The sequence below is a fragment of the Colossoma macropomum genome, unplaced genomic scaffold, assembly GCF_904425465.1.
Source record: "Colossoma macropomum unplaced genomic scaffold, Colossoma_macropomum, whole genome shotgun sequence".
In the NCBI taxonomy this organism is placed as follows: domain Eukaryota; kingdom Metazoa; phylum Chordata; class Actinopteri; order Characiformes; family Serrasalmidae; genus Colossoma; species Colossoma macropomum.
This window is the reverse complement of record NW_023494792.1, coordinates 27,735,538-27,750,333: the sequence shown is the minus strand read 5'-3', so window position 1 is coordinate 27,750,333 and position 14,796 is coordinate 27,735,538. Positions and strand designations below refer to the sequence as shown.

Here is a 14,796-nt window from a genome sequence, read left to right as displayed (position 1 = left end):
GTTTCAACCAATGAGAAACTTATCAAGCTGACCACGTGATTGGCAGCCTGCGCTTTTACGCTAGCGACGAGATGCGTTAGCGTGTATTTGATTGACACTCAGACTGTCCAATCCGACGTGCGCTACCGTCTGCCAGTGTCCAATCAGAGCGCGCCGTTCCCACTAGAGGGTGGCAACGTGTCCTAGCGGCTTTTGGGCGGTCCAGCCAGTTTTGTTTCAGAGTTTAGTTGTTAATGTGGCAGTGTGGAGACAGGGAGGGGCGAACCGGTGTTTGTTTTTTTATTATTAAAAGAAGAATAAAGAAGTAATAATATTAACTGCCTGGTGCGTTAAAAGAGGAGATAATTTTATATCTCGAGACTGGATTATCTGTTTTTTTCCCTTCATCGGAGAGCAAAGAGAAGCATGGAGCGATAAAAGATGTTGGAATAATTGACAGAGAGGATTTTTTTTTCTTTAAAGATATTTATTTAATTTATTTTTGTATATCTTTTTTGTATTCGGATTAATTAACTTACCGTGGGAACAGCGTTATTCAGGGACTGACTGTGAGGATGGACCAGGCGAGTATCCTGAGGAAGTTCATTCAGGGGGTTCACGCCATGCGAGCAGGGGACCAGAGAGGAGAGGACAACTTCGGCAGCGACTTCATGGTGAGGAGGAACAGCAGGAGAGGAGCAGAGACAACACATACACACATACACACACCTTCTGCTCTCCCTGTCCAGTAACATTCCTCCGGTTTGAGTCTGCTTACGGTGGTGGTCCCCGTTTTCTTTCCCCATATAGTTGCAGACCTCCCTCTACTCCCAGTCATAAAGATAAAGCGCAATTCCGTGGCTCCCTGTACAGACTGGACTCCAGCAGGCTTCGGCTGCGGCCTAATCCTGTTCCCACAAAAGCTGAAGCTCATTTTTATGACGAAGCTCAAGTCAGCGTCTTGTTCGCATTTTCCCGTTCCACCTTAAATGGTGCCGCAGTTACTATTGTAACGCCTCAGGCGTCAGAATGTTACAGACGCACCATTTAAGGTGGAACGGGAAAATTAGAATAAGAAGCCAGCTTCAGCCTCGCGTTTTTGTTTCTCTCACTCCTGTGTAACGTTACCGATCTTGACAGTTTATGAGCTGAGAGGTGTGAAAACCTCGACGTTGTGTTTTTCTGTCCCCACGGTTAGCTGCCGCAACTAAATGTGCTGTGAGAGCCTGATTGCTACATGAGTGTGGCGTTGGGTCACATCCCCTTCTTAGTATTACGGAGAGACCAACGACGATATTTAAACAAGTCCCCCACGACTCCTCCGGCATGTTTTCGTGAAGTGTAGACAGATAACCGTAGCCAAGTGATCTGTTCTCCCACTTTCTAGCGTGTTCAGGGCGGGTCAGTTAGGGAAATATTGTCAACATTGTGCCAACGTGAAGTTAGAAAGGTCTGAACAGTTAGCTTTCCTTTGGTATAAGATACATTGTCAAGTTTAACCACACCAAAAAATAAGATTTATAGGCGTTGTGAACATCTCGGTGTCGGACTTTTGTTTGCTGGCTAACATTTGGACAGAGCTAGGTTAGCTAGCAGCAGCTAACTAACGTCTTTGTCCACATAGCGACGTTAAAGCGGCAGCGTGCGGTTTGTTTTGGTTTCGGCTCCTGTTTTAAAGCTCGGAATAAAGAAAATAGCTCTTGGATTTTCGAAGTTGTGTCCACGTTAACGGGTTAAAGGGGTGGTTTATGGGAGTCCAGCGTGGTGGTGTGAGGGAGTTCCGCGGATGTTGCGCAAGGAGTAGGGCCGTTTCAGCACAGAGAGAGAGAGGAAGAGGAGGGCTTCATCCTCAGCCCACCGAGAGCACTCAGAAAAGCTCGAATAGACCAAAGTGCAACTATTCTGGGGTCTAAGGCACGAAAATAGTGTCAGAAACAGAGTTAACCTAAACCATAAAGCCATGGTTTGACGCTTGGTCAAGTCGTAGAGAAGCAGTGGTATTGATTTCTTAAACGCCTCCTGGGATCAGTGTGACCATAGCAGACTTTAGTCCACAACCTCTCGAGTTTTGTCAAATGATTAGGAACAAATAAAGGAGCGGCTCACAACAAAGGCATACTTGATGTAATATAACGCTCTTTTTGGTAATATATGAACTCTAACATGCCCGTTAAAAATGCACATTTATGTAAAGCCACGTTGAGGCTGCCCTAATGCCTGAAGCCATCCTGACAAAGCAAGCAGGGTCAGGGATCCAGCACTGATAAAAAGAAAGGTTCGTTGTTTTTTAAGAGTTTTGCATGTGTATATTTACTTGCTGCGTGATTTGGTTATTTGTGGAGCTGTGTCAGGATGGTAATGGCAGTATGTTAGGCCTACTTTTTCCTCAGTGAGAAGTCAGTGTAATGAAATTCATGAGGAAAAAGGCTGATGATAAACTTAACCCCAAACAGTAATGTATGGTTGTGCTGTCAGTGAAACTGGGATTTACTGTAACTTCCTAGACGCTGTCACCTCTTTAGAATTGGACAGCGTTCTGCAGTATTTTGAATGTGGATGGACATGGCACAGTTTACATGACGGCATCATTTTATCACAGTGATGCTTGTTTTAAAACAGTTTGAATGGCATGTACTGTTAAGTAGAGGATGGACGATATGGCCAAAATGTAACACCATGATACTCTTGACATATTCACAATACACAATATGAACCACGATATGTTTTTCTGGTGTTTGACAAGATGAAACAGACTTATGTAAAGTAGTAGCACATGTAGAAAAAAACTCAAAGTAAGAACACATTAATTTTGTATATAACATTTCACTAAATCCAATTAAACAGGTTTATGTTCTCTGTTTAATGAAAAATGTTCTTTGAGAACTGACAGCATCTATGATACACCCAGAAAAGCATATTGGGATGTAACTGATCACGATAACAATAAGTATTGTCACACTGTCTGCCTCCACTGTTAAGAGTGAATGAGGAGGACACACTGCTAGTGTGTGGAAAGGAACTGATTCTTCAGGCAGAAATAGCCTTCTCAGTTGATTTTGTTCGAGCATTTTCGCTCCTTCTGTAGCAGTTCCTCCCCGGGTCCTCCAGCCATGCTCACAATGACTGTAATTGTGAGAGCCCTACAGTATTAGTATACTGGTGTTACATTACATGAATGTAAAAGGTGGCTGACTCTGTACTGAGTGATGATATGTACTGCCTCTGGCTTACAGAGTAGTGTCACCCTCTTTATGCATTTAGCACTTTTCCAAGCTGCCCTGACCTCTTCAGGGGTGAGACAGCTTTGATGAACAGACAGTTCGACAGTGGCAGTGCTGGGGTGTGACAGCAGTCTGGCTTTGTCATGTTGTCATCCCCGGTTTGTTAGAACATTGATTCAACCGCAGGGTGTGAATGGCCATGGCTTTGAAGTGTTGGCATTAGAGCTTGAGAGCACAGGTCAGGGTAAAGCCCTCCTCCTGGAACTGCAGTATTGCATTGTATGTAATGTTTTGGAGATTTGTATGTATTCGTTCATGTTTTTTTTCATGTGTGGACGTTGGTTTTGTGCAGGCATTGTGTGTAAGACACAGAGCTAGAGGGCAGAATACACACACACACACACACACACACACACACATGCTTCTTGCGCCTGCTGAGGGAGATGAGATGGGGGAGGGGGTGGAATGGAGTCGTGCCTGCATCTGGTGTGTTCAGTGCAAGAAATTAGATTTTACCCCACTACCATACTTGCTTTCACAGTGACCAAGCCTTTAAATGGCTCTGATGGTGGTTGACGTGTGGTGGTTTGTTAGAGAAACTCTGTATTTCTGCTTTTTTTTGTGGCTGTGACACATATAGGATGGTCAGGAGTCACTATAGTGGAATTTAACCTCAGTTTCTGCACTAAGCAGGGGTGTAGCAACACACAGCTTAAAAAATTGATTTGAAATGATACAGTGGCATCTCAATGCCATGCATTTTTCAGTACAGCACAATAAGAAGTTCCTGAATTAGAGATGCACATTTTTGACAAATTCTTTTGACTGATAACCGACTGTTGTTAGTCAGTGATTAGTCATTTAGCAATTACACCTAAAATTATAGACATGACCCATTAAAATATTAATCACAGCACTGTGTTTTGTGTAAACAAGGCTTTAGGCTTTATTGATTGAAAAAATGCAGCCTAGCGTGAGAGATACGACAGTAACGTAATGTATTCTACTTGCTAACATTTACTACATATTATTAGCCCAAGTTAACGAACATATATGCCCTGACCTGGTTCATATGCATAGTTTAAACAACAGTCAACATAAAGTTTCTAGCTTGCAGCTTTTAAGCTTTTTGGTCATGGGACCTCATAGGATAACCATTAGCCTACAAACACATTTGCAGGCTATAGCTTAAGGCTATACCACCAATTCAAATATCAGTTGTTTATCAGAAATTAAATAAACTTACTAAAAGCATTGGTCAAACATTTTTTTTTTGTCTGTTAACAGTTAATCAGTGAATCATTAGCATCCCAAGCCTGAATACATGCTATGTATGTTAACACTTGCACCATGCACATATTTTGATTCAGTTCTGAGGCCAAAATTCAGTTCTAGTGCTCTAATAATGTGATGACTCTGTACTGAGCACAGATTGGTTTGGTTCAGATATATAATAATTCTAATTCTTCCAATGAAACTTAAAATTACAACCCTTTGAATTGATGATTTATGAGAGGCTCAGTTATTTGACCATGGGTGCATGCATAACATAAGCCCCTTCTCTCCATGCCCACCTTACTTTTTTCCACAAAAGATGATGCATAAGAGACCTTCAGAAATTACCAACATGCTGTTTTTTATTTGACCTTTGGATGAGTGTTGAAATAATTACACCTCTAATACTAAGTGTAGTATCACAGTGCAATACAAGTTTATTTTCCTGAACACTAAAAATATTAAAATCATCACAGCTGAATTAACATCTTGTGCAATGCTAGCTACATACTCTCAGAAGTCCTTTTACTTGCCACGGTCAAGGCATCTGAAATGAGACTTGGCTCACTAGGTTTGCTGAGCGTAGAAGACCAGGCTAATGAACTATTGTCTAATTTCCAAACATCACAAGCTCTGTACTAATGACTGGAATGCGCTTTCATTTCTGGGTAGACTGGCGTGGAATCTGGCTGCTTACTGTAAACACTTATAACAGGAAAAGTTCAATGTGACAACACCACGCCTGTCTCAATATCCATCATGTGCTGAGAAACACCCTGTCTGCTCTTCTAAGGCAGCAATTTATGCCAGCTCAGTTTAGAATTGGGGCTAAAAAGGCCAGGACCTGGCAGCAGTACTGGCCTGGTACTGACTGATTTTAGAACAGAGCTAAAGCTGCTTAAGATGGCAAGATCTGTGCCACTGTATGAGACCAGTGTGAGTGCCAACTGTCACCACAGATAAGGCTCTCGGATAGGCCCTCTCTCTGCCATATTAAGAGGCTCAACTGCAAAACAGCAGTTGTGTAACTTCAAAATGTTAGTGTTATGCAAGTGCCACAAAATGCTGTGCATTTGCGTAGGACAGAGATCAAGTAGACAAAAACATTACACATGCAACATTGTTAAACATGCAGCACTGACACAGGTTCATCTTTATTTACAGAGTAAATAAAGACAAACCTGTGTCAGTATTGCCTTTTAATTCTACACATAAGCATGTAGCAGCTTCTCTAGTTTAATCAAAAACAGGGCTAAACATTGTTTCAGGTCAGAAAGTCAGTTGTCTCATACGTGCATTCCATATTACCCTTATATCTACAACCATCAGCCATTGCTGGTACAACCCCAGCTACCGGTAGCTGAGGTTCAGGCCCCCCGAGTGACGCAACTGACCAGGGGAGACGGATTCGCAGGCAGTGCGAGAGGAAATGCGTGGCTAGTGGGCTGATTTCCACGCTAGGCTAAAGGCCTAGCTGCCATTCCTTTCATATTACTCTCTTATGTCCTCTGCCTCAAAACCAAATTGGACTACCTCAGACTGCAGCTGACTACAGGTCATTGACTGACAGGTCATTGAATGACTGTGTTTTTTCCCCACTTGAACCGTATGAAAACATTGCCTTTCATCTAAATGGGATAACATTAGCATAACATACACTGTCTGTTTGTTGTGTTATCTGTACTTATTTGTTGCATACGATAATAAAGATTGTCAAAACAAATGCTTTAGAAAGAATTTTAACCAGTATGCTGGATAGACCAATGTATTGCCCTCTACTATAATGAAAGGAATATTGCAGGCACAATACCGGGCAGTATAGTCGCAATAGTCGTAATTTGTCTGTGTTGCACAGGAGGTAGCAGAATTACAGCAGCAATAACAGAACTGTACAATTCATATATACATATTAGGAGGAGCAATAATATTTACAAGGGTGACTATGGGTTTAAAGATGTGTGCTTGAATATTTACATGTTATATGACTTGAAATAGGCATTAATGATTTAGGATGATTATTAATATTTGTGAATATAAGTGAATACTGTATTGCATGTGTGTATTGAGAAATGATAAATAACAGAATAACACTGTTTAATTCAAGAAACACTAAGGTAACTGCAGCATAGAGGTCAGTCAGGCCTCCCTGGGTGTAAATGTCTGCATTAATGGTAGTTTCCATAGCTACATGCAAGCCTTTTTCATTCCTCCTCTCTCTCTTCGTCCTTTTTATGCTTTCTTGTTCTATCTATTTTATGGCCTCTTCCTCTCTCCTTCTCATTCACATTCTACCTTTTTCTCACTTTCATTCTTTCTCATTACCGCTTCTCTACCAACCCCCTTTCCTCTGTACTGCTCTCTCCTCTGGTGTACCCCATCCCTCAGCTGTCTGAGTGGTGTTGCTGGAGGCTAGGCAATAATCAGCTCGTGAGGATGGAGGGCTGCTAGAGCTTTCCATGCACGTGGGGTTGATCTGCTGTGTCTGAGAGCTGTCTAGACCGCCGTACGTCTGGCTACGATGCCAAATAAAGCCAACTAGCGAACTTTCAGTACACTGTGAGGCCTCAAAAATATATCATTCTGACAGTAATCTGTTGCTCACCCTTATTGTATTTATTAGGGATGTGCATTCCAACTAATTTGCTATTTGAGCATCCATAAGCATTAATGAATTGATTAATGAATCGGTTAACTGAGGGGAAACGAAAATGCAGGGTTGTGGGCTTACCATTCCAGATAACAGCACTGGTGTTGTGCAAAAAATTAACAGCACATGGTTTATTGTTCCAAATTATCTGGGGGAAATTGGTAGATTTTCGTGTTATATGAGTAATAGAGGGTGTCTCAGATGAGCTAACGAACTAAAAATGCAGCTAACTGGTACAATGCTGGATGATAATGAGGATTTATGGTCTTTTCACAGGTATTTTCTCCTGAGTGGACGGTGTGCCAACATGTTAGTTTGTCAAATGTCTTTTCACTTGTGGCAAAGTGGAAAAGTGGACGCACACTGTTTCTAGACCTAGCTAACATCGGCTAAAGTTAGCCCATCTCTGCCTTCTCAGTCGCACACTCACATTAAAGTGCTCGTATTTCGGAGTAAAATATCAGTAATATCACATGCCACAGTCCTGTTAAAACCTAAACACTGCAGTTTCGGCAAATTGTTTTTCTGTATATTTTCTCCATTTTTCTGTGATGAAACGTAACAAATACCCAATTAATGATTTCAGTATTTGAATAACGTCATTTCAAGCGGTAAACTGAGCACATCCCTAACAGTTATACAGGCTGAACTGGTAAACATGAGCACAAAACAAATGGAAAATGCATCTAGATCCGACCTTTGGTACGAGAACATGTTATGCACTTACAGCGTTTCATGTTTGACAGTTCACAGTTGACACACATCAGTTAGTAAAGCACTGTTGAACTAAGACTATTGGAGCCTGTTTAAAGTCAGCCTGAAATCAAAATGAATCTTGTTCTATCTTTTTAGTTCATGTCACAGTCGTACTAAGCACAGTTCATCATAGCATATCTTTTAACAGGCAATATTGTTGTTTTCTTGTAATCTTTGAAGTGAAGTGACTTTTGCCTGCTTCAGAAATGTGTTTTGGGTTTGATTACATCACTGTGCACCCGTGGGTAAAATATTACCCAATACAATCATGTCTCACCTGCCTCTCTAATCACCCCCACCTGTCATTGAGCTAAATGCTCAGCTAGCTCAGAGACCCTCCCTGATACTATGTTTCAGTCAAATATACTTTTCATTATGGAAGAAAAGTTCATGTTGACTTGGCTTCTGCTTTATCCACACAGCAGTTTGGAAAGTCATGAAAGTCAACAAGGACTTCTTTCTGTGTTTGTGTTCTAATGCGCTATAATTCACCACAGCAGTAGGCAATTTTGAGTGATTTCTCTGAGTGGTTATCTGCTGTCCTTTTCTGCTGCTGAGTTGAGAGAGAGGTTAATAGAGCGCTTAGGGGCTAATCGACTGGCTGGATGTTTTTGGGGTGAGTGTCCTTGTCCTGTCTGCATTTCGTGAGTGGGTGTGTTTATGAGAGACAGTGAAAAAGGATGGCATGGATGAGTGCTGCTGGCCAGACAGTGGAGAGTGCAAGTTTTAGGGGTGCAGGAAAAAAATCGATTCTTAGATGCATCGTGATGCGGACATGGACAATTCTGAATCGATTCATTCAACGTCAAAAAACGATTTTCTAAATATTTGATTTATAACGTAATGTTGACGGAACGCAAAAGGCGGAACTTGGAAGTGCAGAAGTGCAGCACCCGGACAGTCTGTGGCGGCATATAACAAAAACACAACTGGATGAGTGAGAAATCCGACCGGCTCCCTCTGCATTAAAAGTCAGGTTAGGTCAGGAGTCACAACCCAAATGAGAAGAAGAGCCATTTTGTCCTTTCAACAAAAATCAAACCACCTTGGGAGCCACAACATTTAATGTCCAGTATGTCTCAGTGTGTGTTAATGTCCTAGTATAGACTAAACAATATAAACAAAAACGTGGACTTACTCTACTCTGCTTTAAGCTTTAGCTACAGCCGCTTTTCTTCCATCTCCGCCAGAAAACTTTTCCTCAAAAGTTGAATAGTTTCTTGTAAAATGTCTTTCAGCTTTCGGGTGTTTTACGAGGCTGAAGTCGCTTCTCATTCGCCAGCTTCTTGCTGAACTTTCCCGTTCCACCTTAAATTCTGCGGCACCATTTAAGGTGGAACAGGAAAATTCGAAAGAGAAGCGACTTCATCTTCGCAACTTTTTAGTGTTTCACAGTCTCTCGTTGCAGATTTAACGTATCAGGAAACCAACTACGTTGCTTATAAATGCGAATAAGTCCGTTCGTCTCCAAATGTTCGTCTGTCTTTCTCTTTTCCTTTTTCGTTTGCTACTAGCCAGGCGAAACCTCGTTGCTAGGTGACCTGCAGTCTGCACGCCAATTCTCAGTCGTTGAGAACCAGGGCTTTCGCGCTATGTTGCTCACACGCCCCGTCTCGAAGATATTTTACTGACACAGCGACAACCGTAATTTAATATAAGTAATTATGCTTTTTTTAATTGTGTACTCAAAAACATTCAACTGGAGCACACCTATCAGTAATTATACCACCACATATGCTCTGTTTTTATAAGAAAACCTTTCACATCTCTCTTATTATGCTTGGCAGACATGACATATTGTTTCACACATCTGTACAATGACATTAGCGTGTTCTCTTTGGGCTGCACTGTTTTCACAGAAATGCTAATTGCCCTTCAGCAGTTCTTTGATTATGATTATTATTTTTTGATTCACAGTGATTAATAAATTTCACTCAGCAGAAACAGTAGTTGTTTATCAGACTGCTTGATCACCTGGGCACGTTCACAGTAGGAATGCGTGTTCTGACTAGTTTTGATGTTCAAATGCTTGTTTGAGTTAATGGACGGTTATTTAGTCAACCACAGGGAAAGGAGAAATAATGACCTAAAAAGGACAGGACTTCAGCAGGACAATATAAATATAAATGATGCCATAGTAAGCTTATCTAGGCATATCATGGATATTGACTATACTTAAATGCTGAACAGCTGCGTGTTTCATTACAAAGAGTGCATAATTAGGCCAGTTTCTTTGGAAACGTTGAATACTCATTCATAATTTTTGACAGTATTTTTAAATGTGGCACGCCTGGGGCTTTTTTGTCTATTCTAACTTATCAAAAACGAAAATATTGTGATGGGTATCGTGTATCATGAAAACATTTTCTGGTATCATGATATTGTATTTTTGCTATATTGGCCACCTCTGTTTGGCGGTAGATAATAATTTCAGACACAAAAATGGTCCCAAAAACATGTTTTGTTATTCAAAAATTGCTGATGGAAAAATTGCTTTGGTGGATGAGTAGCAGAGGCTTCCCCTTCAGATGAGATAATGAGAGTTAACAACACAGCCCCAGCTTTGGATACTGTACTTATTGTGTTCTACACAAGGTATTTTCTGCAGGGTGGACCATCTCTGACCATGTCAGAGAAATATGTTTTCACTGTTTCTGGATCTAGCTAACATCAGCTATTGGCGTTAGCATAGTTAATGATAAAGCCACTGATAAAGCGATAAAGCCACTGATAAAGCAATAAAGTGTCCTTGGCAACACGGTCATGTTAAGGTGCTTATGTTTCATAGTAGCCAGGTGTCATATAATGTGCCTACTTACTCAGAAATAAGAACAAAACTGTCACAATGTACAGTCCTGTAAAAACTTAAAATTACAGTTTCACTAAAATTGTTGGTCTGTGTGGTCAGTGTGTTTTCTCCTTCTTCTTTTGATGGAACATCATAACTGCCCATATCGTGATGTCAGTATTCGTGTACTGACACCACCAACTGTTCACCGAGTACCTGAGTGCCTGTACTTATTCCTAGTTCACAGCCTGTGTAGCAGGAATGTCTAGGTAGGGTTCAGACTGTGAAAGCGAGAAACTTTTGTTTATGTAGCTGGTATATTTCTGAAATGCATTGATTTTGTCTTTCACATTTAATGTGTTTTACGGAAGCGCCCTACTTTCCCTCTCTGGCTTTGTTCTCTCTTTTTAATAAGCTATTTCTCTCTCCCTCCCGACACCTCTTCAGCTCTGCTATTATGTTCCTCCTTCCCTTCTGTGTCAGCATGAAAGCATTCACATTTATCCTTCTACAAACTCAAATATTGTGTCTGCTCTTGTACACACTCAGTCAGTCATGTTCAGAAACACAACAACAAACTGTTCAACTCTCCGCGAACTGGAGTTTAATCCCAAAAGCACTGTTTTGTGTATTTGTGCAGAACATTATTTTTGTCATACAGACAGTTTGTGTGTGTGTGTGTGTGTGTGTGTGTGTGTGTGTGTCTCTGTGTATTAGTTTGTGGAGCTTTAAAGGGATCAAAGCTGACCCAGTAAATCTTGAACATTCCCAGAACCAGTCTGTGCACTGTTCACAGCACAGGAAATGATGCCGTAATGTGCTTGGCATGTGTTGGGCTACTGGGGGCTCTGTAATTTGAATAAGTGCTTAAGAATGAATGTTGTCATCCTTTAGTAGGGGTGGGCAAAAGTACTTGAAGACATTTTCACAATACATAATATGTATCATGATGCATTTTTCTGGAATTTGATGCGTTGGAACCAACAAAATACTGTCATGCTACATTTAAAAACGTCTCTCAAAAACCGAGTAGAGGTATTAAGGGAACCTGATTGTAATCAGTCGAGAATGGAGTCGGCAGGTTTTTTGATTTTAGCTGATCTGTGTTTCAGTTTCATGAACTAAACAGTGTGACTCAGGTAGTGTGCTTGGGCTGTATATGAATGCTGCTACACGTGTTACAAAATGTCTCAGCATAATAATAGAGTTACCTTTTACTTTTGATTTGGCACTTTATTGGATTCATATTAGATGATTGTATTTAAGTTTCAGAATGTTGATAATATGATGATATATATATATATATATACATATGTTATGGTAACCATGTTGCACACCCCTGCTTCTTTATTATATTTAATCAGACATCCTGATAAACACAGTTTAAGTATATTTAATCATTTCTGTGGGCGTAGTTTAGTTGCGTAGTGTTAGTTGGACTCGAGTGCAACAGTTTAAGAAAAATTGCTGACCAAGAAACACTTCAAGGCAAAATATTCACACAGTGCTTGATTGATATTCTCACACTTGCTTGTTCATTAATATCTGCCCCACATTGCTTTGCTGTCTATATTTGTCAGAAACAGTATTTTCTCCTCTTCTATCAACTGCCAGCCAGTCATTAGCATGACCGCTGTCCAGCAAACGAGACATGAGCCTCTGGCATTACTCTAATTGTGAGCCGTCTTTCAGTCGGACCAATCAGCCTGACAGCGAGTAATGTCAAATGTCCAAATACATGGTGTGGAAGAAGAAGCCATAATGATGGTGGAGCTGGAGACTGATGATGCCATGTCCTAATGCTCAAGTAGTTTACTGAAGAAAATGCCAGACTGTACTGACTGACCTTAGGAGTTTGTAAGATTCAGAGTGCATTAGGCTATGACTTTTCTGGAGTGTGTGCGCAACCCCCTTTAATCTCTGGTGGACTGTGGGAATCCCTGATACTGCCCTAAGCTCAGCCATCAGCCAACACCTCAGTCAGATCCATCCGTGCTGTAGCGTAGCCTAACCCTGAGAAAATGGACAGAAGTGTGTTTATGTTGTCAGTGTTGTTAAAACCCTCCAGATTCTCAAAGGTTTTACTGACAATTTTAAGCATTCAAATGGACTAAAGCACTAATTGGGCGAGCATAGTTTTACATGGGAAGGTGGGGTAATGTCATTTTTACCAGCATTTCTCAGTGATTTCAGTCCCATACAAATGTGCCATGACAATTTTTACCGACTGTTTGCTCAGTAAAGATTCCAGTGCCTTTTACCTTCTGTAAAACGATCAGTAGAAATAATCTCAAGTTATAATAATCCTTAGCAAATAGACATGTTGGTAAAAATGCTATTATTTTCCGTGAGAAAAGGAGTGCCTTCTTAAGTGTGAAGGCACTTTTTTGTGTTCTCTGTGGCTAAAATGCAGCCGATATCCTACCTGAAATGTAGGATTATTAAAACGTAAAAATGACACAAAAAGTTTGATTTTATGTAATATTGCTGGATGTTGACTTTACAGACATCCTGTGGTAAATTGGCATTACCCCACCTATCTATGGAAAACTAGTCCCAACTAACTATTCAGCTGGGATTTTTAATTAGTTACTGTAGTAGATGCTGCTTCCCAAGCCTCCCACTTCACTTCAGAGACGGCAGGCTTCATTGTCTTTGCTTAAGCATGCTTGCAGAGAAAGAAGATTGGTAGTGTGAAGAATAAGAAATTCTGTTCCCAGCATACAAACTTGGTGGTACTATAAAGGAGCTTTTGGGGTACTGTCTTACTTTACAACCATGTTTCACCAGAAAATATCTTTTTTAAACTCCAACAAATGCATAACATTTTTTTTTTTGTCTGGAAAAATATTGACAGATTTGTTTAATTTGCACTCCTGATAACATGAATAAGGGATTGGCCCTATTTTGGTGGCTAACTTTTGAAGATCATTTTTTCCGCTAGCCCTCCAGCAGCGCTTTAGCGTGAACAGGTTTGAGGATTTTGTCCCTATTGGAATGTTCTGCACTCATACAGAGTTTATCACATCAGAGAAGCACAAGCTGGACTGGATTAGTCAGACTAGAATAGTTACACTACATGTGGATCATAGATAAGCTGATGTCCTGATACATGTGACAAGACTCGTTCTAGTGAGGAATCTCACAGTGACACAGCAGAAGAATATGATGACATGAAACAGAAAGCCTTTCTGTTGCTGAACTGTCAAAGTGAATGATTGTGCTCAGCCTCAGCCTGTGATCAGTATAAAACAAGTCATAATTTCAAGAACACACAGGGCAAGATAATACTGAAATAAAAAAGCCATGAAAGTTAGGAAAGTATATGGAGAAAAGTCTGTGGGAATTCATATAAAAAAAGAAATGAAAATCAAGACTAAGGAGAAGTAACAGGAAGACGAAGAAAATGATTTGTCTGTGTAAAGAGGATGGTGTGGATGGGTTAGGGAATGTTCGGATCATTATAAAGTGGACCTGTGAATGAGCACTGAAAGCTCTCAGCTATGGACATAACGGAGATATACTGTGTAGAAGGCTTATCATAAATTTCCAAGCGAGTTTTGGTTGGTTCTCGTTCTGGAGAGGGGTTGAAGGCCCCATGACTCTCACATCCTGTGTTTGCTCTAAAAAAAATCCCCCGCTGAGAAAATGAGTGCACACATTCATCCGTCCTTCCTTCTGTCCTGTGCTCAGAGCTTCCAATCAGAGTCAGTCACTCTGCTTCCTTTCTGACCATGACTTGGCAGCTCTCTCTCTCTCTGTGTGTGTGTGTGTGTGTGTGTGTGTGTGTGTGTGTGTGTGTGTGTGTGTGTGTTTCTTTTTCCCCCGTTTTAATCATTTAAACTCTAAGAACCCACAACACCTCAGAACCTCACTCTTACATATTACTTTCATAGTAGTTATTGAATATTAAGTCTAAATATTAACAACTGTTGTGAGTTAATTTCCAGGCGATGCCACAGCCATCTGTGGCTGGGAGTCCAACAGAGCCTAATTGTCCTTGCTGTCTGGGTGGGCAGGATCACTCAGAGCCGTACTGCTTGAGCTGTCTAGTGACGTTGCGTCAGTGGCAGTTCAAAAATGTGGTGCTTCACATGACTAAGGAGAAAATAGAGTAAAAGTTGCCCCCC

At 40.9% G+C, this 14,796-nt stretch overlaps 1 protein-coding gene across 2 annotated transcripts in view; it reads left to right on the top strand.

The window, feature by feature from the left end:
- The first annotated feature begins 157 nt into the window (after positions 1 to 157).
- Positions 158 to 14,796, top strand: part of LOC118812063 (tyrosine-protein phosphatase non-receptor type 12-like) — a 61,806-nt gene continuing 47,167 nt past the window's right edge. The window contains exon 1 of one of the 2 annotated variants that reach the window (XM_036576751.1): positions 158 to 653. In XM_036576751.1, coding sequence (XP_036432644.1) covers positions 555 to 653 — 99 coding nt within the window. In that variant the 5' untranslated portion in view covers positions 158 to 554. The remainder of the gene's footprint in view (positions 654 to 14,796) is intronic. The other variant, XM_036576752.1, reaches the window with a different exon arrangement.